This window comes from Tetrao urogallus (genome assembly GCF_951394365.1).
Source record: "Tetrao urogallus genome assembly, chromosome: 1".
NCBI classification, from domain to species: Eukaryota; Metazoa; Chordata; class Aves; order Galliformes; family Phasianidae; genus Tetrao; species Tetrao urogallus.
In genome coordinates, this window is record NC_136813.1 from 103092192 (window position 1) to 103119954 (window position 27763).

Below are 27763 nucleotides of genomic sequence, written 5' to 3' on the forward strand. Positions count from 1 at the left end.
TGGTTATTTTTGGATGAGTGGGTGGAACAGCACTTCACATGCATTTTCCTACTGTGAGGTTAAATATTAATACCCGGTGCATGTTAAGCACATCTTTCCAGGGTAACAAGAATATTATCCCCCCCCTCAGAAACTACAAGACAAAGCCATTAGTTTTTACTTGGCTATTCTAAATACTTCCCGTGACAAGATATAGATATTTCTTTTCTTCTAGGCTTTCTTTTCTACAGTAGTGTCTGTTCCTCGGCAAAACCTGAAGATGGCATTGGCTTCCTGCTTCATTCATCTTCAGAAGCATCTTTTGCGCTCTGAGTGTCCATAGGTATGTTCTGCATGTGTTCATCTTGATCTTCTCTTGCCCTAAAATGTTATTCAGGAGTAGAAATGTTGGTTAGAACCAGCTAGAAATTATACTGAAGAAATTTTGCATTAGAATGGTTTTAGATTGATCTAGGTTGATCTAGAAGTGTACCAAACCAAACTCTGTAATTTAAGTCTTGTTGGTGGTTGGTGCTTATATGAAGAGAGGATGACTAGAGTATCTTTACTCATGTTACTCTTCTTACAGTGGTCTTTCTTGGAGTAACGTTGATCAGGGTGTGCAAGGGCAGAAACAGCTGTAGGGACTAGGAGAAATGAAAAAAGGACTGGGCTGAGTGGGACATGAAAATTCAGTTCTAAGATGGAATGTTTGGGTTCTGCCCCAGGGACCACAAAGGCATCTGATGATAAGGGCATGTTCTGTGAGATGAGATGGGAGGTACTGGGGTAGAAATGGAAGGGAGAAAAAGCAGTGCATACTTTTCTTGGTGACTTCTTTTCTCCATGCTTTCTCCTCCCTGGGCTGATGCCAGAGGGAGAAGGTGAATCCTTTGTATGTTCTGTTCCCTTTTTTTGAGAGAGAGGTACTTACGTCTCCTTGTAGTCCTTGTTATCTCGACAGCAGCAGCAGTAGGCTAGAATACCAATAACTAAAATTGCAGCAAGAACTCCTCCAGCGATGCCTGCATAAAGGGCAATATTCATGGATGCTGTAAAGGAGGAAAAGAATTACCTCTTTGCGCTGAGAATGTTATCAAATGCGATCAGCACAAGCATTGGCCTTTAGATCCTACTGACAGAGTTTGACTAGAGCAGTTGGAATTAGTCCTGTACTGGGTAGCTGATAAGCCTACAGGAACAGCCCTGCTTCAGAACAACAGCTGTACTTTATCGAGATCAGATTCACGCTTTCGGGGTTCAGGTTTGTTATGTACACTTGTGGCTTTCTGTAAGCTCTATGCATTAGTGAGTACTCTGAGTGCTCTTTATGCTGAAAGCACGTTTTGAATTAACGTGTTACTTCTTGAAAGAAAGCAGAATTTCACTATTTTGTTTACATTGCTCTTGTTAACGCTTTCACAGCTAGCTGGGCTGCGTCCTCTGGTACGATTCTTTCAAAGGAATAGACTTACGTGGGACAACGCTGACTGTCATGTTGCAAAATTCCTTTCCCACACTGTTTGTTGAAGTGCAGATGTAAAAGCCGGAGGTGTCTGCCGAGATGTTCTTCAGAGTTATTTGCTCTCCTGTTGTGAAACAAAAGTCCAGTCAGGAGAAGAAGAGAATTTCAGGAGGGAAGGAAATGGGGACAGCAGCCCTTCAGTAGTAGCCCAGGATGGAAGGAGTGAGAAGAAGTTGACAGATTGCTCTCTTTTGCTCAGGTGTTTCCGTGCTAGTCTCTAGGTCTTAGTGTGATTTGTAGGAGGACAAATGGAAGTGTGTTGTTTTCATTACAGAAAATGCAGTACTGGAACATTCCTTTTAGAAAGAAAACAAGAAAACTGTGGGTGGAGGATAAGGAAGTATGTATGCTTAGCGACAGCTTTTTTTGTGGTGGGTAAATGGCCATGAGCCCTTTTTGCTTTGGAATGTGAGATGGCACAAACGAGTGGTCTGACTTGGATGAGTGTCCATCTCATGAATTAACTTGTTAAATGGCAAAAAGTTCTTCAGTCCTCCAACCCATGGGATTTCAGGTTTGAATTATATAGCAGAGGGGGCAGTAATGTTCCACTCCAAGAGAGGCCATCTGGGCTGTGAAAATAAAGGAAGAAAAAGTACAGTGACACAGGAATGCTTTGACACCAGACACTGCCTATCCAAGCTAGCAGAGCGCAGAACTGTAACTAAATGTTAGCTCTGTTTGTCAAGCGGTGCTTGTTACATCTCCAACTGCTGCTTGCATGAGTACTTTGTTGTTTTCTACTGATAAAGGTCCAAATTCTGCTCTAACATACAAAAGCTCTGAATGCTCTTCAGTAGCTTTTCTGATATGTTCCCTGTGATTTTCGGTTCTTTCCATCTCTTGTATGGGACAGAGATTCTGTTTAGTCTTTGCTGACGCCTAGTGCCAGCTAGAAAAAGAGCATGCAAGCCAAGAATTAACAAGCTCCACCGGTTTCATTTTTTTTAAAGTCTGTTATCTGAGCATGCTTCACGTTTTCTTTCCTCCTCCAATACGATGTTTATAGCTCTCAGGACTGTAAATTCTACTATATGAACTTTAATTGCTGTGTCAAATTGGAAGAACGTGTGTCAGATGCTGTCAGTTTTTGAGTGGATCGTGAGGGAGTTCTGTGGAATGGGTCTTGCTTAGCCTGGCGCAGTAAGAAGTGTTTTGCTTGGAGTGACAGTGGGGCGTCCAACCACCAGGGGGGTCGGGGACACCTGATTTGCTTACTGGACAGCAGTGCTGTGATGGAAACAGAAATCATATGGAAATGGATCAGGAAAGGACAGAATGAAGGCAGGAGTGGGCAGATAGCTGCTTTGAGAAGACAAATCAGGGTGTGTGCGTAGGGCTGTGCCTGATGCACCGGCACCACTTAGCGGCCAGTCAAGTGACTGTGGTTTGTGTTTCTGTGTAGATTCCTTTTTTTTTTTTTTTTTTTTTTTTTTTTTTTTTCTTTTGGGGGGGAGGAGAGGAGGCATAATTTATACAAGGATCACCTACTGGGAGCTGAATAGCCTACAGCCTTAACATATTTAGTTTAGCAATGCTACAATAACTTAAGCCAGGAAAGAGAGGTTCAGACGTGTAGTCTGTCTCTTTGGAGTTTAACATATCAGGAAGAAAGGACTTTAACATATCAGGAAGAAAGTGGCTTTCAGTAATAAATCTGGGTCCTGTGATACTGCACTTTAAAGGCTATTAAATTCACATTTTTCTATGAATAATTCTACCTGAGGTCCATGGAAATTCTCATAACCTTTTCTCAGACTCTGATGTAAAAATAAAAGCAAATAAAACATTAGGGCTCTTGTGACAGTCCTAAAGAATTGGAAGCTTCTTTTATTCTCTAAGTAGGAATTGGTGCAACTATTTCTCATTGCACTTTCCTCTGGCTTAAGAGTCATCTCTGGAAGGAAAGTAGCTTCCTGAACCAACTTTTGTTTGCCTTAACTCCTGAAAGTGACCTATTTGTTCTCAAGTGAGCTGAGATATAAAGGGACACCAGTTAGAAAACTGGATTTTATTCCTCATACTATCCCACCCTTACATCCCGCAATTGAGTAGGAATTATTTCTGTCCGCTTCCAAAGTGTGACAGCTTTCTTGCCCAGTAAGAACTAAAATGCAAGTCTCAGTGACCACTGTTAATGCAAGTAACATTCCTTTTCACCTTGTTAAGTTGCTCAGGAATATATCGTGTGAAAAGGACAATTTCTTAAAATCCTGGTTAAAGGATTTCCTAGAAAAAGAGTTCTAGAGTGTTTTTTGTTTTTTTTTTTTTTTTTTAATTTGCATTTCAAAGTCTTTGTAACCTGGAACTAGAGAGAGCTCAAAGCCTTGTGTCTTTGAAATTCCCATACCGTTTGTTGTTTCTAGTACACGGGGCTCATTTTGTACACTGAAGCTTTGCCAGGTGTATGTGGGTTTTGGGGAGCCCTCGTGAGAGAAGCAGGTTAGATTGATAGTCTGTCCATATTCCGCTGTGCCCACAATCTTGCATTCTGGCTTGGATGGTGCAACTGAAGGAAGGAAAAACAGAATTTGGTTAATCATATGTAGTATTTTGTTTCAACCCATCTCCTGCATCTCTTTTTTTAATTCCTCCTGAACAGAGGAACAGAGCCTTCTCAGAGGAAGATTGTCCCTAACCTGTGTATTCCTTCTTTGTGCATGTTGGTCGACAAGAAAATGTAAGATACTTTTTGGGATATCTCTAATAATGTTGGGTAACTCTTCCTGTGATAACTGGAGAATGACAAGCCAGAATGCACGAGGAGAGGTCTGCAATGAACTTACTAAGTTACTAGGAAAATGACCTGTACAACTCTAAATATTTTCTACAGTAAAATATCCAAGGGAGTTGGATGCTTTAAGCCTTCCAACCTACTTCTGTAGTTGTAGGAAAAGACTAAAAACAGGATTGTGGATTATGATTTACTGAGAGATGGTTGTTTCCTGTTAGAAAGTCAGTTTTATATAAAAACAGAACAAAAACCAGTATGGACTTGAGAAGAATGATAATGGATTATCTAATGAATCTAATGCTTACTGAGGACGAAAAGACTCGTGAGTGCAGACTGCCGGGGGGGGTCATCCCGTAGACGGACGCTGCACACGTATGTCCCGTTGTCTTCCATGGTTACTTCATTGATGGTGATGCTGATGTCTCCGCTGTTGACATCGCCAGTAAAATGTAATCGGTTCTCATAGCCCTTGCCATACTGTACAAGCCCATCAAAATACCTAGTGACAGCATCATCCTGTCAGAGAGGGAGGGAAACTAAGCAATCTTAGGTTCTTCTGTGCAAGTCCTATGGTCTAACTCCATAGATTAGCTCATTCTTAAGAGAAGAATAACTCGGAAAAGAATAACAGGGAAAAAAACCAACATCTTGGAAGTTCAAAAGAGTGAGGGTTTCTGGAATCCTCCTTACATCTTTTCTAGTCCGAGACAGCCAATTTCTTTTGCTGGGTCTTTTTTATTTTTCCTGATAGGACATTGTGAGACTTGTTTGGTATCCATGTGTCAACAAAATCCTCCTATGATTATACATATTCCCTTGCCTTCTTTCAGCAATGATCTTAGGAGAAGAAACCCTTGGCAATTACTGCAGGGAGGGCTTCAAGTCCTGCTTCTCCTCTCATTAATCCCCAAGAGCAACTTGGGGAGGTCTTTATGACCTTTATAAGAGGTCTTTATGTTGTGTTCCCTCTGAATGTAAGAGACCTCAAGAATCTCTCCGTGTGCTAGTATCAACTAAAACTTTTTATACAGCATCAAATACATATCTACACAATATATGTATACTACATATACATAAAAATTTACAAAGCTTTTTGTAAAGTATCTGAATAGATCATACATAAACAGATATAAACCCAAGGTACATACAGTAATGTATCCTCAATATACAGATGCAAGACCAAAAGAGAAAGAAAAGAAGGGTGGGGACTTGCCTAATATCACACAGCAGATTTGTATTAAATTGAATCTACCATCAAAGTTTCTAATTGCATAGGTCTGAGACTAAGGAAAGTCTTGAAGGGATCCTTTCCTTCTAAAACACGTTCCCACTGTCCTGCTTCCATCTCTCCTCCCACCTCCCTCCTGGATGCCCTATCATATGTTTTTTTTTATGCAACTTGATTTACCGCACTGAGGATTTTCTTCCAGACAACAAAATCTCCTGTGTTGGTGGCAATATTAGTATTAAAATTACAACGGAGAGTAGCGTTGTTCCCTCGTGCAACCTGTACTTCCTTGATAGGTGTTTCCACAGTGAGGGCATAAGCAGTCGCCAGAACTAGAAACAGAATAAATTCATTAGTCAGCAAAACTAATGGCATCCGCTGTCCATGTTTGACTTTTTTACCTGCCACAATAACCTACAGCCTTCCCTCTGTTAGTCGTGGCATTCCTTTCTGAGCAGGAGGCAACATATGCTGCTGCTGACCCTCTTTAGGGAGCTGCGGCACAGGATGGTGGAAAGCTAAGCTCTGCTTTCGTTGCCTCACTTCCCTCTTATTTACCTGAACAAGCACTTGTGAGGAGTTTATAAAGGTTCAATTTGTTTTGAGCCCTCTTTCTGTATTTTTGTATAGCACCATTTGGAAACTCTGCATCTGAAGCCAGACAGAATGGAGGGAGAAGGGACAGGAAATGCCACTTAGAGACACTCCTGCGACAAGGAGGAGCAAGGTCCAGTAAGGAGGAAGATGGAAGAGGGATGTATGCTCCCCTGAGAAGGGCATGCTGTAGTGGAGATTTGTTTCTGGAGTTTCTGAGTTGGTGCTCCTCAGGAAGGATGTGAGCAAAATACTGCATCCAGCAAGCTGTAGGGCCTGACTCAGCCATGTTTCTATTTGTCTGAGATTCACAAGGAAATGGAGTGCAAAAGGAAGAGAACAAAGCACATCTGGATTTCAGTGTGAGTTGCACAAGGATTGTAAATACAAGCTTTTTTAGACAAAAAATTGTCACAGCCACATGCCATAGGTCAACAGAAATGAGCTGTTGGCAAATCAGCACTACCAAATCCTTGACTGTAATAGCAGTGTACTATATTCTCCCTTAAAAAATAACGATGGAAGGACCCAAAAGATTCTGATTTCACCACAGGTTAGTATGGGACAGCTGGCACTCGGATCTGCTCCCCAGTAAGGGACAAAACCTTCTGTAACTGCTTACTGGATCCAGTCTGTTCCCCACAGTAAATGGCCTTTCAGTCTCTTTGTAGACATGGCCTATCCTGCAAAAACTGCTGCATTTCTGTCTCCTGAGATGAGGTGGATGGGAATTTCCACAGCAGACACACCTTTTCTTTCCTCTACACACTCTTTCCTTACTGCAGGGCGGAGATGCCCTCCTTTCCACAGCTGTCTTCAGAAAGCTTCAGGCATTTTCAGCAGAACTGCCAAGATTGGTTTTTCTGCTTGGTAGTGTCCTGGTAAGAAAATGCTGATCGACCGGAGCAGGATGCTTCTAGCCAAAGTTGCCACCTGTCTGTGTTCTCAACTCTGTAATTGAGTTTGCTGTGGTCTTGATTATTAAGTATGCATATTGGTTTCTTCCTCATGGCAGTAGTGGTTTCTACTCTCTAAGGCACTGATTCATCAGTGGGGAGGAATAATTGCATGCACCAGTACAGGTTGGGGGATGACCTGCTGGAGGGGAGCTCTGCGGAAAGGGACCTGGGTGTCCTGGTGGATGACAGGTTGGCCGTGAGCCAGCAGTGTGCCCTTGTAGCCAAAAAGGCCAATGGCTTACTGGGGTGCATTAAAAAGAGCGTGTCCAGCAGGTCGAGGGAGGTGATCCTCCCCCTCTACTCTGCCCTGGTGAGGCCTCATCTGGAGTACTGCGTCCAGTTCTGGGCTCCCCAGTACAAAAAAGACAGGGATCTCTTGGAAAGAATCCAGCGGAGGGCCACGAAGATGGTGAAGGGCCTGGAGCATCTCTCCTATGAGGAAAGGCTGAGTGAACTGGGTCTGTTCAGCCTTGGGAAGAGAAGACTGAGAGGGGACCTGATCCAGGTCTATAAATATCTGAGGTGTGGGGGGCAGAATGGCGAGGCCAGACTGTTTTCAGTGGTGAGTGGAGACAGGACAAGGGGAAATGGCTGGAAACTGCAGCATAGGAAGTTCCGCACAAATGTGCACAAGAACTTCTTTACAGTGAGGGTGACGGAGCACTGGAACAGGCTGCCCAGGGAGGTGGTGGAGTCTCCTTCTCTGGAGATGTTCAAGACCTGCCTGGATGCCTACCTGTGTGACCTGGTGTAGGGAACCTGCTTTGGCAGGGGGGTTGGACTCGATGATCTCTGGAGGTCCCTTCCAACCCCTACAATTCTGTGATTCTGTGATCTGTAACTGTTGACAGCCATACAAGGGAAACTAGCAGGGCAAAGTACTTCTAACAGTTGTTTTATTGCAGCCACTCCCTGGTCTTTCCCAGCTCTGCAGCAGTCAGCACAATGGCCACGCTTCCATAGCCTAAAGGCTTTCTGACTGTTTCTAATCATTCCCCCTGCATGAGAGGCACCTATAAAAGCCATCTTGTTGCCTGTCGCAACTGGATAGAGATGCTTTCCTGCATTTAGGTGGAAAGCATCATAATCTGTACTAGAAGATGGAGCAAAACCAATTTCCTGATCCTTTTGTCACTCAGAAACTTGTTCCACCAGGCCAGGCTTCACTGACAGGTCATTAACTCAGCCCTGAGGCAGAGGAGAAACTGTCCAGCCCTAAGGCTTCACTCAGAAGTGCTTTGGCTTCTTCCAGTGGGATGACTGAAATCCTACAATAAAAGAGATTTGGCTTTTGTTTTGTTTTCCCAAACATCTTCAGTGCAGGGTCATGGAACAGTTGTGTACTGAAGAAACAGCCCGTAACAAGAGAGATGTCTTATTTGTGTGTTGCTGTCATCCTAATGCCCAACATCTTCTGATGCTCTCCTATTTTTCACCTATGACATCTTTTTCTTAACTCCCATGTTGCCTGTGTTACATCTTTTGGCTCTCAGGGAAGCTGCATGATCTCATCCTGAGGCGCCGTTTACTTTGCTGATTTCTCTCCATCCTTTTTCTCCCCACATTTGATCCCATCAAAATCACCAACAGCCAGCTGGTTACTGCTGGCGTGTATTTTGAATAGATTTAGTCCCCATTTCTTAACTGAAAGGATAGGAGAATCAGTTCTGAAAGAACTTGAGGAAAACAGTGGGGACAAGTAGCCGCTTTATCAATAGATGGATGGCATCATCCAGATTTAAGCCTTAGGATTACTTTTTATCATTATGAAGTATGTTTGTAATGTTTTTTTGAAATTGAGAAAAGTCTTACCTCCCTCTACTCAATTTAAAACATTAGTGCTAGTGCAAAGGAAGAAAATCAGTGTTTACTTTCACATTTGTTGTTGTACACATGCTAATGTGTAGTATCAAAACAGAGTGAAGGGCAATTAGTAGAGCTGAAACCAATTAAAGGGCTATTTTCCATGCTGAAAAGATTCTGATCAAGCAGGACTGTTATTGCTGAGTTGCCTTGGTTAGTTAGTCTAGTGAGGAACAGAGCTGAAAAGTATTAATTCACATTTTACAAGGAAATGTGTGGGTTTAATTTCTACTAAGAAACTTAGCTGAAAATCAGTTCTGACATGAGAGAGGGAAAACCTCTCACGTGTGAGATCTGCGTTAAAATTAAGTATTCTGTCTGATTCACAGTGACCAATTTGGGGCCTTCCATTCAGCAAGAAGGATGCAGTAGCAGTCAGTCTCACATTGCAGTGGAAAGTTCGGTGGAAGGCAGCCTTCAGTGACAGCTTGGTACGAGTCATTCAAGGCAGCTCTTGCGTTCCCACCCCACACCGCAGTGTGCTGTGTAGTTCTGCTCTAGTGCACTGTAGGAAACTACTATACCTTTTCCATGATTTTTTTTTCACTCTGAATTATCCTTTGAGTCCTACCCAGACAGCCAAGAGCTTCACGCAATGTACAGATGGTAAACTTCTCTGAGCAGAAATCCATAATTAAGATAGCATAAAGGGTGAGGATAAGGAAAAAGGAGAACAAATACTAACACTGTTAGGCGATTTACACAATGATCACTAGATTATGACTTAAGTCATGTTTGTTTTATTCAGAGCATGATTCCTTTCTCTAATTGGGCTAAACCTTGTGAATTTCCTTCTTGTGGGTCTGTTTGTGGAAGCAAGGCTTTCAGGATTTTTGATTAAAAAACTGTGAGTGGTTTCCATGTAAGTAGCTTCCTATAAAGACTGAAAGATGACACAGGACCATTTGCAGGAGAAGATGAGAACGAAAGCAGTGAGACTCACACTCTGCAAGGCAGGGTGAGGAAGAGTGAGCCTGATAAAGGCTGGGGCAAACTGCAAACCCATAGGCAGGGATCACTGTGCATTCCTTTGACACGAGTAATACATAAAGATCACAGATCATACCGAGTATTTATGAACAATAGGAGTTAAACTCATGGAGACATCTACTCCATGCAGATATACGTATAAAAGAATAAAACTCAAGGACTTTTCCACTTCAGTTGAGGAAATGCCTTCTTCATGACAAAATGCTGCATGTAACGGAAGGTGTTACAATTGATTTTGGAGATATTTTTCGGCCTCTTGAAGAACAGCATTCTTTTCCTGTTTCTAAAGTTGACTTGTAGCTGTACGAGATGCCTGTGAGTCTGGGCATTGAGCACAGGGTAACTGCACACACCTGCCTGACCATCAACACGCAGAAACTTATATTAAACCAAAGCACACCAAGTCTGCTGTATTACTCAGATATTGTTGTGCTGTTTCCTTCTACCCAACCCGTGAAGATACAACCAAATCAGTACTCACCTGCACTGCAAACAAACAGCTGAAGCCCTTTCATTGCTGTCCTCCTCCTTTCTCCCTCCTTTCACCTCTGGGTGCTCTTCCTTCTAACTTGGAGGTGGCTAGAGAAGAAACTGACTTTAGCTGAAGACTAGTGCACAGTGACGTCACAGGTCCGCTTCCTCATACTCTTTTGAAGTGCTTTGCTTTGCCCCTCCTCCCACCCAGAATGGCAAGGTGGATTACCAATAGCATTTGATATCTCTTGCCGCTCTCTGCCCCCTGGAGTCAGGAAACTTACCCTCTTGTGAACTTTCTCCCCCAGTTAACTGCCTCTCCCAGTTTCTCATAACACACAGGTACGTAAAGAGAGCGATCCAAAGAGTACGATAATTTTAGGAGTGCACAACACAACGTTTGAAGTCATTGTTTGGCGTGTCTGAGTTAACAGCTGTGATGCAGACTAAAAGATGGCCTGGTGCTCCTGCAATTCTACCACCCTGCTGCTGCAGCAGAGAGCCGAGGCACGCTGAGGGTAATGCCAGGTCATGTCTGTCACAGGTGGATCCACTTCTGGTAGTTGTTCTTCATCTCTGTGGTGGGTCTGCCTCCATGGGCTTCTCCTGGGCAATCTTAAAACTATGACAGCATAATCATGCATCATCTGGCAAAGGGAATGAAAAGTAGTTTAAAAACGTTTCCTGATGGTACAAAACTATTGAGAGCAGTGGAATTTAAGAGTTGTAGAAGAACGTGAAGATACAGAGTAACTGAATTATAAAGTTGCTTAGGAATTCTGTATTTTCAAATGTTATATTGTTAAACGTAAATGAAAACAGATGAGAGGAATCTATGCAAGGATGAATACTGAAGTTGTGGATAATTCTCTTAAAAATTGATTAGGTGCTTAGTGATGGAGATAGGTAAATCTAGAAATGATTAGTGAAGGAATAGAAAAGAAAAATGAAAAATCATTACACCTATATAAAATACAATGCTCTTGTACTTGTAGTGCTGTCAGCACGTACTGTTATTCCCTAACCCCTTCTAAAGAGATTTAAAAAAAAAAAATAGGAAAGGTAGAGAGTAAGGCATAAAAATGTAAGAACTGCATTAATGGGAAAGACCAAAAGCCTACTGTCCATTTTTCTGACAGCCAGCGGTGGTGGATGTCCAGAAAGAATCGAGGCCAGGTGCAGTGATGCATGACTATGATTTGTAGCTCAGGGATTTCCTGGTGCCATATCTTTGTAAAACTTGGAGCCCTGGACAGATTCATTTATTTTTTTTCACTTTGTTCAATCCTTTTTTGAAGCCGTGTAAACTTATAACAACAACAGAATCCAGTAGAAAGGTGTCTCACTGGTCAGAAGTACAGAAGAAGATCTACATGAAGCAAAATTAAGGTAGACTGTGATTATTCAGCTTGGGAGAAATATGGATGAGAACATAATAGAAGGTTCCTGAGCAAGGCAACCAACTTGTGTTGCAAGTCAACGGAAAAAGGAAGGGTAAGAATAAGGCTAAGAAGCTCAAAGCAAAAAAAACAGAAGTTGGATATCGGTGAAGTCTTCCAAGCAGTGCCTGCCACTCTGCAATCATCCAAGGTGGTAACATCTTTTTCTATTGTACTTTTCCAGGAAATACAAACCAGTACCTGCATAGATCTGTCAGATGATATCATGAATGATAGTGGTACAGTCCTTTGTAATTCTAGCCTCCTCCTCAGGCAAAAAGCCAGTTTCTCCCAGTTTGCCCTAGGAATTTAAAAGAAAATCATAGCATCTTATGATCTCTGTGGCTCTCTTCCAGCTAGGGATTCTGTGAATCTTAGCCAGGTATTCAGAGCTCTTATGCTCATCTGTCCAAGTGCATGGCGTGCTCAACAGCTGTGTGTGCCAAAATTACTTCCTCTCTTTCCTCTGCAAAAGGCTGTTGAATAAGCTGATCGATGGCTTACAGCATGGTAGCTACACATTCACTCTGGCATGTACAGTGAAAGTCCAGCCACTGCTCACATGTTCTGTATGGACAGTTGGAAGGCAAAAATTCCCACTAATTTAATTGACTGAGTGTCTTGGTTTGGGCTAGGATAGAGTTAATTTCCATTGTAGAGGGTTATATCATGCTTATTGTAGATTTTTGATAAAAACAGTGGTGAGAGCACACTGATGATTTAGTTGTTGCATGGCAGTGCTTGCAGAGAGCCAAGGGCTCTCCTGCTCCTTTACTGTCCTGCCAGCCAGGAGCTGGGAGTGCACTGGGAGCTGGGAAGGGATGCAGCCCAGACAGTGACACAGACTGGCCAAAGGGATGTCCTCCACTACATGTTGTCGTGCTCAGCAGCAAAAGCAGAAAGAATGAGGAAGAGAAGGGCGTTCAGAGCGATGGTGTTTGTCTTCACAGGGAACCGCTATGGGTGCTGAGCCCTTCTTTCTTGGGAATGGCTGTACACCTGCCTGCCTGTGGGAAGCAGCAAATGAATTCCTAGCTTGGGTTTGCTTGTGCACGCAGCTTGTAATGGACTTAGAAAACTGTCTTTGTCTCAACTCATGAGTTCTTGCACTTTTACCATCATGATTCTCTCCCTGACCCCACCTGGAGAGCATGAACAAGTGGTTGTGTGGTGCTGAGGCTGTGTGGGGCTGCCTGCTGGGGTCAAACCTGTACTCTGGAGAATGAAAGGAGGGCTGAAAGCAGCTCTGGCAAATACCTGATGTTACATTTAACTGAGTGCAGCTGGCCATCACGCTTTTTAAACTCTTTGCTGTCTACAGATGTCTCCATAGGCAGTAAGTAACTACGTTGGCACTGTGATGGATAATGCCCTGTTTTTGGAGACTTAGCTAGATAAATCTGTTACCCTAAGTTCTATAGACAGAATATGCTTCAGCATGTTCAGTACACGTACATAAATCTGATATTAAGCAACTTGTTTAGATGCCCTCTGTTTACCACTCCTGTTAGTTTGGGATATTCAGACTCTTAAATCCCGATAATTTTTCCCAACAGTTCTTTTTTGAGGGCCTCGGGAGTTTTTGATAAATGTGGGAGACAAATGCACAGTTTAGCTATAAGAATTCTGTAGAGCTCTGTGTGCAGAAGCAGTGGGATAGCTGGCAGTTTTAAGAGATTTTAATTTGGTTTCTGTGTTGACTTTCTTTCCCTGTCTAGTATGTGCTGCAAAACTCATAGGCATTGACACCACCACTAAAAGAACTGCCATCATGATCCCATAAGCTGTTACAACAAGAGGTAAGGAAGAACTTTCAGGCAGTCTGTGATTCTCTGTGTAACATATGTGGTCCTATTGGAATCTCTACCTGTGGGTGATTGTGCTATAAATACCTTGGGCACTGGCACAGGCTGCCCAAGTGCCCAAGGTGGAGGCCTCGTCCCTGAAGGTGTTTAGGAATCATATGGATGTGGCACTGAGGGATGTGGTTAGTGGGCACGGAGGGGATGGGTCACTGGTTGAACCGGTTGATCTTAGAGGTCTTTTCCAATCTGAGTGATTCTATGATTCTAAGTTTAACATGCAGTTGTATCCAAAGATTCACAAGGTGGATTTTCTGAAGCAATTCAGTGACTTAAAAGCATCAGTTTTTATTGGATGTCTATGGTGTATGTGCTTCTGAAACTAAACTCCATTCTACAGTAATATGGGAGCACATAAGCAAACTTATTTGGATCACTTCCTGTCTCAGTTAGCAGGAACTAACATGAACACATGTGGCACTGCTTTTAAGAAATGGCTAAAACTTGCATCGTCTAGAGAAGACAGCTGTCAGATTAACTAATTCTTCCTCTTTTGGTACTTTAGGATCTGTTCAAACCTGTAATCCAAAATCCATTTCTCCCTTGGTGTGACTCCCAAGATTCAGTATATCACTTTTTCTTGTTCCTGCTTGTCTGGCCCAGTAAATGGATGAAGACAAGAGTAGGCTATGAGTACACAAAAGAACTGAGTGCCTGCTTCATGGTTCTTCCTTGTTCCATGCAGCATCCCTGCAGATGTGGCCCCATCCCATGGTGGGGATGCAGCCCTCGGGTATGAAGCACAGGGCAGATGCACCCCTGCCCAGCACACCACAGCAGCACAGAGCTATGCCATAAGAAGGGTCAGTGCCCTTTTACATGTCCTTTCTTGTTCACTTTATGTTTGCAAAAGGAGTCAACAGTGGGATATCACTATGACTCAGAACTGGAGCCATCCGTACTGTAAACAGCGGTTCCAGCTTCCACAGTGTTCTCCCCCACCAGCTGGTCTGTCAAGCTTTGCTGGGAGCCAGCAAGTCCAGAATGGAGGTTTCCTCTTTGAAGTGGTATCAGAGGAAGATGCAGTGCACTTCAGTGCTAGCTTATCCAGAAGTGAAATGCCACTCGCTTCTAGTAAGCTCAGCGTGGCTCACCCCTCACTGTGTGTCCCAAGGACATCAGGGGTCACCCCAGCATTTCAGGTTGTGCCTGGCTAGATCCCAGGCACCTGGAGGCTCCCAGCAGGTGAGGCCCAGCCTCGGCGGCTCTGGTCTTTTCTCTGGGTGCCTCCTGCAAGGAGAAAAAGCACAGGGGGATAGGTCTTGCAGCAGGGAAGGAGTTAAAGCAGCTGACCAGCTGCCGCCTGTGAGGCACTGAATTCCTCCCCGTGCAGCCCAGCAGCCAGCACAGGAACAGGCTATATTTAGAGGGCTGATAAAGGCTCGGTGCCGACAGTTGTCCTGCCCCTCGATGAAGAAGGCACGGGGAGAGAGGGGGGCAGTGGGTTTCTCTCCCTTATACAGCTCCCTGCCAGGTTTCCTGCCCCGCTCTCAGGGCTCCTTCGCTGTGCCCCGACGGGGACACAGCCCTTCATCCAGGCACAGGCGGTAAGTGCCATTTCCTTGCTCTCTGCCTCCCTGCTGCCCTGTCAGCTTGCTGCTTCCACCCAGGGAGGTGGCAGCAGATGTGTTTTCAAGCTCCAGGCCAAGCAATGGCCGTCCTGGGTGAGCACGGCTGCCTCCCAGCAAAGGGCTACAAGGACAAAACCTGAGAGTTAAGGCTGGCCGAAACCATGGCTGTGGCTTGGAACTGGAGGAACGTTTCATGCTGGGGAGGTGAGGTCTCATGTTTCTTTCCCTGACGCTCTCCCGTCCCAGCCTGGCAGCATACAGCTCCATACAGAGACCATGCACAGGGGGGAGATAGAGTTTCTGCCCCGCCAGCCTTCCTCCTGGCTTCCTGCATGCTTACTCATGGGCAAGGAAGGTCCTGGTGCGTGCTGGGCACCAGCCAGTGAGCGGCACGAGGACACAGGATCGTCAGGTGCCTTGGCAGAGAAGCCAACACAGCTCCTTGCACCACCGCCTTGCTTAGGAAGATACGCGAACCCTTCTGCCCACCCTGTGGCAGGGTTCACCACTAGCCTGGTGCTACATGTAACGGTGCTGTGTTGCAGGTTCCTCCCTTCCAGTGGAGCCTCCCTCAGCTGCCATGGCCAGCGGCGGGGATTCAGACGGTGAGCAAGTGGTGCCTGATGAAGAGAAGGATGGCCCAGACGTGAAATCAGTGCAGGCCCACTACCTGCGCAGCCCTTCGCCCAGTCGGTGAGTGTGATCTGCCTTTCCTTCCTTCTCTTTAAAAGCACATAGTCCATTTTTCTGCCCACTACAAGGATCTGTGGATGTTTTATGTCCATGCTGGTCCTTTTTTTTTTTTTCCCCCAAGAAAGACTTTGGATCTTTAGATTTGGGTTTGGTTGAGAGCTATCTTTAGCTGCAGGCTTTGGGTACCAAACAGGAAGCTGTCATTGAGCAAGCAGTGAGTTAGTGCATGTAAAAAAAGCATGATTTACTCCTAAAACATGGAAAAAAGTCACAGAATCATGAAATCACTAAGGTTGGAAAAAATCTCCAAGGTAATCTATCCAACCATTCACCTACCACCAATATTGCCCACTAAACCGTGTTCCTTAGTACCATATCTAAGTAACCCCTTTTAGTCCTTTCCTAAGCAAAATGCTCTGCAGGACTTTCTATACACTTTGAGATGCGTTAGCTGAAGGCAGGGACAAGGGATCTGTTTGAAAAAAGTCTGCCCCATCAATCTCTTCAATCAGAAGGCTATGAAACATTTCACATTAGGATCCTCAGCTGTGGGACACTGCAGAAAAATGTAGGCAGAATGCTTATTTCGTTTAATTATGTGCATTCAAGAATTGTTTAGGAAATTCACTGAGCTCATATAAAGTAAAACTAGGTGTTGATCTTCATAAATCACTCTTTTTCTGTTGACCATCATTCAAAGTGACCCCCCCCCTTCCCTTTTCTCTCCTCCCCTCCTTTCTCTTCCCCTCCTTTCTCTCCCCCACCCCCTTTTTCTTCCGATGCCTCACCACTTTTTCAGAGAAGTGTTTCCTAATACCCAACCTGAACCCCCCCTGCCACAACTTGAGACCATTCCCTCTTGTCCTATTGCTGTTACCTGGGAGAAGAGGCTGATCCCCACCTCACCACAAACCTCCTTTCAGGCAGTTATAGAGAGCAATAATGTCTCCCCTGAGCGTCCTCCAGACTGAACAGGGATCCCAATTCCCTCAGCCACTCCCCATAAGACTTGTGCTCCAGAACCGTCGTCAGCTTTACTGCTCTTCTCTGAGGCTCCAGGGTCTTGATGTCTTGTGGTGAGGGCCCCACAACTGAACACAGTACTCGAGGTGAGGCCTCACCGGTGCTGAGCACAGGGGGGTGATTACCTCCTTGCTCCTGCTGGCCACACTGTTTCTGATACAAGCCAGGATGCCATTGGCCTTCTTGGCCACTAGGGCACACCGCTGGATCATGTTCAGCTGAGCGTGGACCAACATCCCTAGGTTCATTTCTTCCACACAGTCTTCCAGCCAGTCTGCCACAAGCCTGTAGTGTTGCCTGGGGTTGCTGTGGCCAAAGTACAGGAGCTGGCGCTTGGTCTTGTTGAACTTCATCCCATTGGCCTCAGCCCAGTGATCCAGCTTGTCCAGATCCCTCTGTAGCGCCTTCCTACCCTCAGGCAGATTGATGCTTCCTCCAAACTTGTTGTCATCTACAAATTTACTGAGGATGCTCAATCTGCTCATCCAGGTCATCAGAGAATATTAAACACAATGGACCCCCATACTGACCCACTGACCCCCTGAGGAACACCGCTAGTGACAGTTTCAACCTTAATGCTTGTATTGCTCATCATAACCCAAAGGATGCATACAGACAATTGGATAACAGAAAACAAATGGCATTTTTGCATCATAATTAGTTTTAAATTGTTTAATAGGACAACATTCATGTCTGTCTGTTGAGGTGAGAGCTATTTGTGAGACTGTTTTATTTGATCCATCCCTCTTCCTGTCTCAAACCAGACAGCTCTCTGCCCAAAACCTTCCTCACTGGCCTATTCTTCTGTACTCCCAGCTCACTGGAGCTTCTCTCCCTCTGGACCTTTTTATATAGATTGAAAGGCATATTTGAAGCCTTTAGCTCTCTTCTGGAGAGCAGTGTGCAGGCTGAAGAAGAGCTGGGCTCCCATTCTGTGATCAGTAGATCCTTTTTGCTCCAGTTCCCTCTTGTTGTCTTCTAGAATGGGTATAAGGTTAATGGGATCATGGGTCATGGAGATGGGATCCCAGCAGAGAGCATTTGCCTAATAGGAAGTGTGGTTGGTTGGCAGGTACTCGATGATTTCGGACACTGATACCGAGAGCATATTCATGGAGCCTATCCATCTGTCATCTGGTGTGGCTGCCAAACAAATAATCAGTGAAGGTAAGAGGAGGAAATGTTAAAAGAAGTACGTTCATAGTAGAGACCTGAGTTGCAATTGTTTTGCCTTTTACATTCAGAAAAAAAGCCTTTATGCGCAAACCACATCTGGGGCAGAGGTGAAAACCATGAAGAAATCATAGAGTTATAGAATCATTAAAGTTTAAAAGAACTCTAGGATCATGTAGTCCAACCATCTACTCACCACATCTCTGGGCAGCAAATAACAACATACAGAAAGGTTGGGTGACTTCCTTTGAAGTTGTGGACTGAATCTGTGTCAGAAGCATGTACTACAGTGGTAATGGTTTGGTTGCTAGTTGCTTGCTGCAGTAGTGTCTTCTTCCAATTCTTTTGGGGCTGGAATGAGCATGCACTTTAACTCCCAATCCGTTGTATCTCTGGACTAAGAGGACTATTCCCATTATAAAATCCTTCAGGCTACTAGGTAAGCATGTATGTGCATGCTTTGCAGACAGGACAGTGTGAGGTCACAGGGAAAAAAAATCCACAAGCATTATTTTAGGAGCAAAGAATGATATATTGTGTATTTGATTTGTTTTTGCATGATTTTAGTTAATTGTCAGTTTGTTCCAGAACTGAAGACAAAGCACATCAAGGTAGATGCAGTGTGTCCCAAGATGTTAGAGTCTGCACAGCAGTTGATGGTGGAAGACCTGTACAACCGAGTTAAGGAAAAGATTGATGACACCAGCTTGTTTAACACTCCGTGTGTCATGGACTTGCAGAGGGCACTTGTAAAGGACAGGCTGGAGACTCCCAGAGATGCTGTGGATGAAGTCTGGCCTAATGTCTTCATAGCAGAAAAGTGAGTGTCAGCCTTTGTATCAAGTTGCATGAGATTCCCAGTGAAGGGTGAGATGGAACCACTGAAGGCACAACATATATTACATGCATCTAATACCTTTCATCCCTAAAAAGACACAGTGTTTTTTAGAATGTAAATCATAGATCCATACAATCATTAAGGTTAGAAGAGACCACTAAGATCACCCAGTCTAACCACTACGCCATCCCCACTGTGTGTCCACTAACCATGTCCCTCTGTGCCACATCTATATGGTCTTGAATACCTCCAGGGACAGTGACTCCACCCTATTCCTTGGGTAGCTGGTGCCACTGCCTCACTGCTCCTTCTGAGCAACTTTGTGCCATCTGAATATGTGTTCACATATTTATGCTTGCATAGATCACATAGTACAAAGATCTCTGTGTGCTGAGAAGTAAATACATCTGGATCAGGATTCAGCAGCTTTCCTATGCTATTTTAAAACTTCAGAAAATGTAGCAAAAGAAAAGGAAAATGAGCCCAAATTGAGCTCTTCTTGTTGGAATTTGGCCCTGAAATTGGGACTAGAGGCCTTCTTGTGTAAAAGAAAATTGAAAAAGAAATACCATAGCAAACGTGGAGTGGAAATGGCCAGGTCTCCTGTATGGCTGAGACACCTGTAAGCTGACCGACCAGCACAAAATTAGAAGGGGATGCAGTTTAAAACAACAATTGTGGGATAATAAAGATGGAGAAATAAGTAAATTGCATGAACCTAAGATGGCAGGATGATTTTAAAATCAAGCTGAAGTTGAAACAGAGTGCGCAGCAATACTGATGAGTGCAGGTTTATCTTTTCCCAGTGAGTGTTGTAGAGAAATGTTTGCAGAGCTCTCAAAAGACCTTAAGGTCTGAGGGGAGCCATGTGTTGATGAGTGACACAGATTGGGAATTGGGTAGCTCTTGCAGCACACAGCTTCTTTACTACCTGAAATAGGAACACTGATATCTAACACCTTCTTTTCTTTTCTGAAGGAGTGTTGCAGTGAACAAAAGTCGTTTGAAGAGGCTGGGCATTACACATATCTTGAATGCAGCTCATGGTACAGGTGTATACACAGGACCAGATTTCTACAATGGTCTGAATATCCAATACATGGGCATTGAAGTGGATGATTTTCCAGATATGGATATCTCCAAACACTTCCATCCAGCTGCAGAGTTCATGGATGAAGCACTGCTGACTTACAGGGGTAAGGCAAAAAGATTGTACTACTTTAGAGTGCTTGGGAATTAATGAATGGAAGTGCTACTCTGATAAACAGTGGATGCTACATTTTTAAGTGGGTAGAGGGTAGATTCATTGTCGTGTGTATCCAAGTATGGTGAACACTTACTGCCCATTTCTGCGGTGCCTCATACAAAACAGAAAGCCATTTTCAATAGCTCACCACTATGAGCAAGAGGAGGGACACTCTGCTCCTCCATGTTCTTACTCATAACTCCCATTTATTCCCTTTGCATATGACTGATGCTCACTTTGTGTCACTGTTGACTTCAGCTCACTAAGACAGCAAATCCAACTGTCCTCCAAGGAAGAGATGATTTTTTACTTGGCTAGTAAGCTGAACTAGATGACCAAGTGGTACCAAAGACTACACAGGGGAAGAAGCAGACAGAAGAAAGAAAGAAGAGGAATGAGATCTCCCACTTTGGATGAGCTGTTAGATAGGTTTTACTGGCTGTTGAAACACTTGGAAGACAACTAGGTACTAAGAAAGATGTAAAATACATTTATTTGGAAAGTGTAGGAATAGGTGCATTAAGAAAATACCTATGGTAACACATCAACAGTCAGGCAGGAGGTGTTTAAACTGGCTTCATTAAGCTTCAGTGCAAAGAGCATGTTGATAAATTGGAGTTTATCACACATCAGGGAACAATAATGCTAGTTGTTTTCAGGCTAGGAAGGCCTCATTTATTCTCTTTGTATTCACAAGCTTTTATTTAACTTTAATTTGCTATAAAACTATATTTAAAAAACAATCTTTTTGTGCCAAAGCTTAGGTTTTTTTGCAAGATATGGTTACTGTGTAAACACTGTGAAATACAGCAGATCATTCTGGCTCTCACTGTTTAAAGAACAGTGGGTCCCAAACTTTGGAGTAAGTACCTGCATCAGCTTACTGGAGTGAAAATCAGCTCTCTTCTTCTAGTTGCTTGGTCCTTCTATTCTGAGATTTACTCTGGCTCCGGCCTCTAGCCAGTCTACCTGTAACAGATTTTGTGTGCCCTGCAAAACAGCAGATATGTGCTCTGGGGAAAAAAAAAAAAAAAAAAAAAGATTAAATTAATATAAAAGTATATTTAAAAGTCCTATGATATTCCTGATTGATGTTATTTGTGTATCCCCCCAATACCTTCCTGGAGGCTACTGCTAACAGCTCCCTTTTCACACATGGGAAAACTAAAGCCTGGAAAGCTTACATGTCTTACCCTATGTCAGCCTGGGAGTCAGGAATACTGCATCACTTTTCTTTCTAATACCTACTATAAGCTTTTTGATTATTTGGGGAAATGAATTGTATAGGTGAAAATATGAATGTTGTTCAGCTTGTTTTAAAATGTGCATGCCCACAGCTTTTGAAACTGATGTGGTTTTTGTTCACAAGTATCTAGAGTTTTACTGTTTTTTAACAGTATTCAGAGAATGTATTTGTGCACAGCAACTTCTCTCTGTTTTAGAAATAGCTAATTACTTCTGTGTTCAATGTCTGTAGGAAAAATCCTTGTCAGCAGTGAAATGGGAATCAGTCGCTCAGCTGTGCTGGTGGCTGCTTACCTGATGATCTATCACCATATGACCATTCTGGAGGCTCTGATGACTCTGAGAAAGAAGCGTGCCATTTACCCCAATGATGGCTTCCTCAAACAGCTAAGGGAGCTTAACGAGCAATTACTGGAGGAACGAGAGCTGGAGCATACTGGAGATGAAGATGTCACTCCTAGTCAAAGTCCTGTCACCCACCCTGGGACATCTTCCCGGCTGTCTGGAGCTAAGGACTCCGAAAGTGTCATAGGACCCAAAGCACACTCCATCACAGTAGAAGAAGAAGACAACATCAGCATGCTAAGTAGTTTTATGAGCTCTTCATCAGTGGGAAAAACTAGCTGGGTTTCCAAACGCTCCACCCTCATCAGTGAGGAGGAAGAGGAACAGTTGTATGAGGAATGGAGGAAGAAACAAGGCCTACCTGCAAAGGAATCAGCAACTGAGCACGGAAAAAGAGTGTCGCCAAGGCTTCTGGCTCAGGAAGGGGAGCAATATGAGGAGGATGTAGATCAGAGGATCCATGACTGGCAGTGCAGAAATGAGAAATACCAAATGGAGGGTCCACCCAGAGAGGAGGATGGAAATTCTTACATGGGAGGAAGACCTTACCAATCAGGTGAATTTAGTGATGATGAGAGTGTGAGCAGTTTTGAGATCCGAACCCTAAAGCGACAGTTGGAAGCAAGCAGCTTTAGCAGGATGAGGAGGAGCCGCTCAGACTCCATGTCTTCAGAGAGCACTTGGGACATGTGGAACCAGAGGCTGATGGAGATTGAGAAGGAAGCTGTCCAGAGGTATCGTTCTAAGAATAAGAATGGTGGGGAGACACAATCCCCAGAAACAGGAAGAAAGGAGAGGGATGTGGATGAGGAAAGCGTGTTGTCAGAATGTAGCTCCTTCTATAATTTTTGCCAAAAGAACAAAGACAAGTTGACTCCTCTAGAAAGGTGGAAGATCAAGAGGATCCAGTTTGGCTTTCATAAGAAGGATTTAGAATCATCATCGTCTTCTGCACCATCTCCAGCAGAAGATGGCAGCCAGACTGGTGAGGAGGGGACTGAAGGGAAGAATTTGTCAGATGTTAACCTGAGTGCTTACCAGGCTTGGAAAATGAAGCGGCAGAAGAAGGTGGGCTGTGAAAGCAAGGAGGAATTTGTAGAGTTTGCCAAAAGTGAAGATTCTGCTTCAGCTAAAAAGAAGCAGAGACGTGTAGAACTCCTTGAACGTTCAAAGAAAATTTTAGAAGAAAGCCAGTCCATGTGCAGCTGGGAGACAGACAGTACAATGAGTGGGAGCATCCCGCTGTCTGCTTTCTGGGCCTCAGCACCCTCTGCGAATGGTGCTGAGGATGCAGCTTCTACACTGAGCATGAAGACAAATCATTCGTCTTTATCACAGGCCAGGAGCAGCACTGGGACAACACAGCCAAATATTCCCCTTCCCAATCTCCCAGTTGGCCCAGGTGACACGATATCTATGGCAAGCATTCAGAACTGGATTGCTAATGTGGTCAATGAAACCATTGCTCAAAAGCAAAATGAGATCATGATGCTGTCCCGTCCATCGTCTGCAATGGCCTCCAGTGTAATGTCAGGAGACCTTGGCAGGCGTGTAGATGATGATAAGATTTCCCTTCTCAGTTCTCAGTGCGGCTCATCTTTTTCTGCCTCTCATCTCGGTCAGCAGGACGTGCACAGGGCTGAGTCTCAGTCTGTCCTGTCTTGCAATACCTCTGTAAGTGGGAGGGCAGAAGGGACTGGTTCGAACATGAAGACTATGCAAACAAGCAAACCACTGTATAGCCTCTTTGCCGATGATGTTGACCTAAAGAAACTCAGCAGGAAGGAGAAAGAGATGCAAATGGAAATGAGAGAGAAAATGTCAGATTACCAAATTGAAAAGGTGATAAGTGACAATAAACGCAGCACTCTGTTTAAAAAAAAGGTGACCAAAGGTGAGCAAAGTGAAATAGAAGGTGATGTGGAGAGTATAACGAACAACTACAGGCACCCATTGCAAGCAGATCTAGACAGAAACGATACAGTCTTTACTCTGTCCAGTCTATCTGCAAACACAGGTGCACTGAAGTCAGAAGTAGAGACTGATGTTACCAAGTGGCTCAGTAGCCTGAAAACAGAAAAACAGTCATCATATCATGATCAAAGCGAGAATTTCAGAGAGAAATACAGCAGGTCATCCAAAGTAAGAGAGATGGATTCTGAAACATCCAGTTACAGATTCTCCAGATCCCAGAGAGAAGAGCTTGACAGTTCTTCCTATGAGTCAAAAGGAGATTCACTGAGAACCATGTCAAGATTTTCCTCTGCTTCGGCAAAAGAGGACAAAAAGATGTATAAGTTCACAAGGTCGAGGGTCAGTGAGACAGCAAGTTCTGGTGAAAAAAGCCCAGAACTGCATGTTTTCAGCCAAACACCAGAACCATCTTTTGATTCCGAATCCCCTGAATCATCTACACAGAGTCGAGTCAGATCTCATCATGTGGAGGCGTGTGAAGAGGAGGCCATGTCAGACATGTCAGAATTTGGAGCTAAGAGAAAGTTCACCCAGAGCTTTTCAAAGTCTGAAGAGAATGGAAAGAAAGAGGCAAAAGTGGAACAAAGTGAAGAGAGATTTGCATCTAGACAGTTCTCTCAGTACAAGCGAAGTGTGCGTAAAGAGGAGGAAGAAGAATTGGATGATGATGCTATTATTGCTGCATGGAGAAGCCGACTAGAAGAAACTACAGCAAAGCTCCGTCGGAGAAAGGAAGAGTGACCAAGGATCAGATTAGAGGAACACAAGCAGAGTGTAAGAGTCCCAGAATCACTCATCATTATATTTCTGATAATCCTTTGTGGTTTGCAGGGCATTTCCTGCAGATAGTTCTTTTCTTAATCAAAAGCGATAAAGGGAAGAGGTCAAGTTTTGAAAGTGTTTGTGGTTTTTCAGAAAGAAGATGCTAGTATTAAATGATCAATGTAGGTAAGAACACAGTGTTAGAAGCCAGGTGATGTTTCAGGAGCAAAGTAATGGTAGCACCTCCATTCAAAAGACAATCACATCTCATTTTGATTATTTCAATTTCCTAGTTTTGTTAAAGACCGAACATACATTTTTCTAGGACTTTTTTTGATCATAAAAGGCAGAAGCCAACAGCTTTTCTAGGAACTTGAAGAGTTCCTGTCTTGATCAATTTTACTTGAGAAGATACTGCTAGAAAGGCTCCATTTTCTTTTCCAGTCTTATAAATGCCTACAGAAATAAGACTGTTCAGGAGAATACAGGCACTGTTTTCTTTCACTGAGTAGATGAAGTAAAGTCAAATGCTAGAAAAAAAGAAAATGCCTCCTTCTTTTTAGAAGTATAAGGCAGTAATGAATGTATTCACGTGGTACAATATTTGTCTTTTAGATGAAATTACCTTTGCTTCATGGTTGGTTCCTGCAATTAACTTCAGGTCAACTTTGAGAAAATGCAGTAATACCGCCATCAGTCTAAAATCTACTTCAAGATTTAGAGTTAGGGTGAAGATTAGTGTTAGTGTATGCTGGGTTTCTGGAGCACTGGCTTCAATTTGTTGTTTGTATGCAGCTCAGCTGAGTCTGTGCTCTCACGTCTATAGTCAGATTGTCATGTCTTGATTTTCAAGACAATTACAGTGTTGGAAAAGAGTGATACACAAACTGACCTCATAATAAAACAGCATATAACTAAAGTGTTGGTAGAAGACTGTGCAGAGACTTCTCTAAGGACAAAATGTACGTCTTTGAGTGTGGTGCTCTGAAGCTTGATTTAGGAGGTGGTGGGTTTAATTGGTGTGTTGCAACTTTTTGTTACCAGGCAACATCCTCCACCTCTCTCTTACAAACACCTCAGCCAGTTGTTCTGGGTTTCTTCTCTGGAGTTATCTGTTCCCTTTCTGGGCCCTCTGGCAGAACTGAATGTTAAACACCAGTGAAGGGATGATGCAACAGCACAGCATCACTCTCTCACAGAAAGTTGTCTTTCCTGTCTTCTCTCTCTCACTGTGATGCTTAGGGCTCACTATACTGTTGTGCTAACACCTCTCTCTATTTTAATTGTGTAATATAGGTCGTAAGCTCCACAGAGTCCTTTTTGTCCTTCTCTGTATGACGCTACGCACATCAGCAATGCTATCTAAATAATGGTTACTAATAACAAAATGCAGGTGCCAATTTTCCTAAACTTAGCATCATTTACCTCGACTAACTCACTGATTAGACATTATCCCTGCTTCTCTGAAGATAAAGATTACTCTTTCTGACAGCCAGGACCAGGGCAAATGATAGCTGCTTATTGTCAAGTAAGTGGAGTCTCAAAATCAGGTGACTGAACAATACCAGGGCTAGAAAAATAGGAAGAGCATATTTTACTTGTGTCTTTTTTTTTTTTATGAGTAAGCACAGATTTCATTTTTGAAGTACACAAGGAACATTGTCTTGTTAATGTTCCAGGCACTCAGAGGTGCTGCAAGGCTTATAGTGCACTGCTACTGCAATATAATACACAATACAATACAATGCATCCCTTACTTCTGCATAGTTCTCTGAGGTTTTTCTTTAAAGTGGTGACATTTCAGGCTTTGATCCACATTCGGAGATTTTACATTGAATTTCTGCAGTGTGCTAAAATAGGTATTTTCTGCTATTCTTCACCTCTGCTAAAGTTGCTCTGTGCGAAACAATGTGATGCTTATGCTTAATTGGAGCTTACTTTAATTTCAATTTTAAAAAGATCTCAAGCGTGAGCACCACATCCGTCCTCTGTCTCCTTACAACAGTAAGTGGTTACTTCAGTTTTGATGGATCAAAGTGAAAGTGCACAACACCTTCTGAATCTGCTCTTTTACAAAGGCTGTTCCCTCTGAAAATCTCTCCTGCTTCCTAAGGCTGCTGCTGCTCTCGACAGAAACGCCTGTCCTCTGCAGGTACTGTAGGGGGCATCTCACACTGTAAAAGATGAGCATCATACGATGTAGTAATTGGTTTCATTTTGCACTGCACAGCACAGCCTTTGTTTGGGTAGCATTTTGATTTAAACAGCAATCCAGGTCTGCTGCACAAATAAATTATTCAAGACTGAGGGGCAGAATATGGTTCTGTAACCAGCCTGAGCCAAACCAGCCTGATAGCGAGTTCTGACCCTTCTGGGAAAGGGTTAAGTGGGTTCTGCTGACTCACTGAGGTAGGTGGCTTATTAGTTCCCTTGTCTAAAAGAGAGATAAAAATGGCTTGCTGGGGAGAAGCCGTCTAGGATACTGGCTGAGCAGTCATGAGGGAGAAGCCTTAGAAACAGCTGAACTTTATTTTCTTATTGCTTATATCCTTGCTAATAAAGCCAAACCCCCAAAGCAATAAGGGGGTGGGGATAATTTTGGACTCCATTCAGTACATGGCCTGTGCTTGAAAGTGAGTTGGGAAAGACTCCAGCTCACAAGTATAAATTACATGAAACAGTGACATAAAGACCTTGCATGGTGAAAATATTAAAGCATTCAGTCATAAGACCAATAACCAGGAGAGACAGAAATGAAGGGGTTGAAGGGAGGCTAGAAAGTCAGGTTTTAAGATTAGATTTCAGAAGGCGATAGAGAGTCAGTGAAAGAGGAGAGGTCTGCGCCAATTGTTTCGGGTGATCAGAGCCACAGAATGTTTTTTCAGCAATGACACTTAGTCTGACATTAGGCTAAAAGAGTAGGTAAGTATCCAAATTTATCTGGGAAGGATTTTTCAGCAAATATGCACTGGGGCTGATGTTTTTCTCAGCCTCACTTTGCTGCTGCAGGCAGGAACGTGAGGGGTTTTTTTTTGGCATTATTTAGTGGAAGGTGAAAGTGCAAAGAGCATCCATACAGTCAGTTAAGAATATAAACATAAGAACATCAGAAAGGCTATATGAGGTCAAACCAAAAGTCCATCTGGCTCAATATCCTGTCTCTGATGGAGAACAAAAGTGAATACCTAGGGAAGAATATAAAAGCAGTGACATAAGTGATTTTTCCCCAGGATGGTCTCCCAGCTT

At 43.6% G+C, this 27763-nt stretch overlaps 2 protein-coding genes across 2 annotated transcripts; one reads left to right on the forward strand and one right to left on the reverse strand.

The window, feature by feature from the left end:
• Positions 1 to 278: 278 nt before the first annotated feature.
• GPA33 (glycoprotein A33) lies at positions 279 to 10387 on the reverse strand (the record flags this gene model as incomplete). Its single annotated transcript, XM_079533796.1, has 7 exons — positions 279 to 360; positions 914 to 1031; positions 1455 to 1568; positions 3855 to 4013; positions 4544 to 4754; positions 5647 to 5798; positions 10354 to 10387. The coding sequence occupies 7 exons, from the start codon at positions 10385 to 10387 to the stop codon at positions 279 to 281; spliced, it is 870 nt and encodes a 289-aa protein (XP_079389922.1).
• Positions 10388 to 15798: 5411 nt separating this feature from the next.
• Positions 15799 to 24496, forward strand: STYXL2 (serine/threonine/tyrosine interacting like 2; the record flags this gene model as incomplete). Its single annotated transcript, XM_079548906.1, has 5 exons — positions 15799 to 15911; positions 18007 to 18101; positions 18696 to 18927; positions 19924 to 20141; positions 21669 to 24496. The coding sequence occupies 5 exons, from the start codon at positions 15799 to 15801 to the stop codon at positions 24494 to 24496; spliced, it is 3486 nt and encodes a 1161-aa protein (XP_079405032.1).
• Positions 24497 to 27763: the final 3267 nt, after the last annotated feature.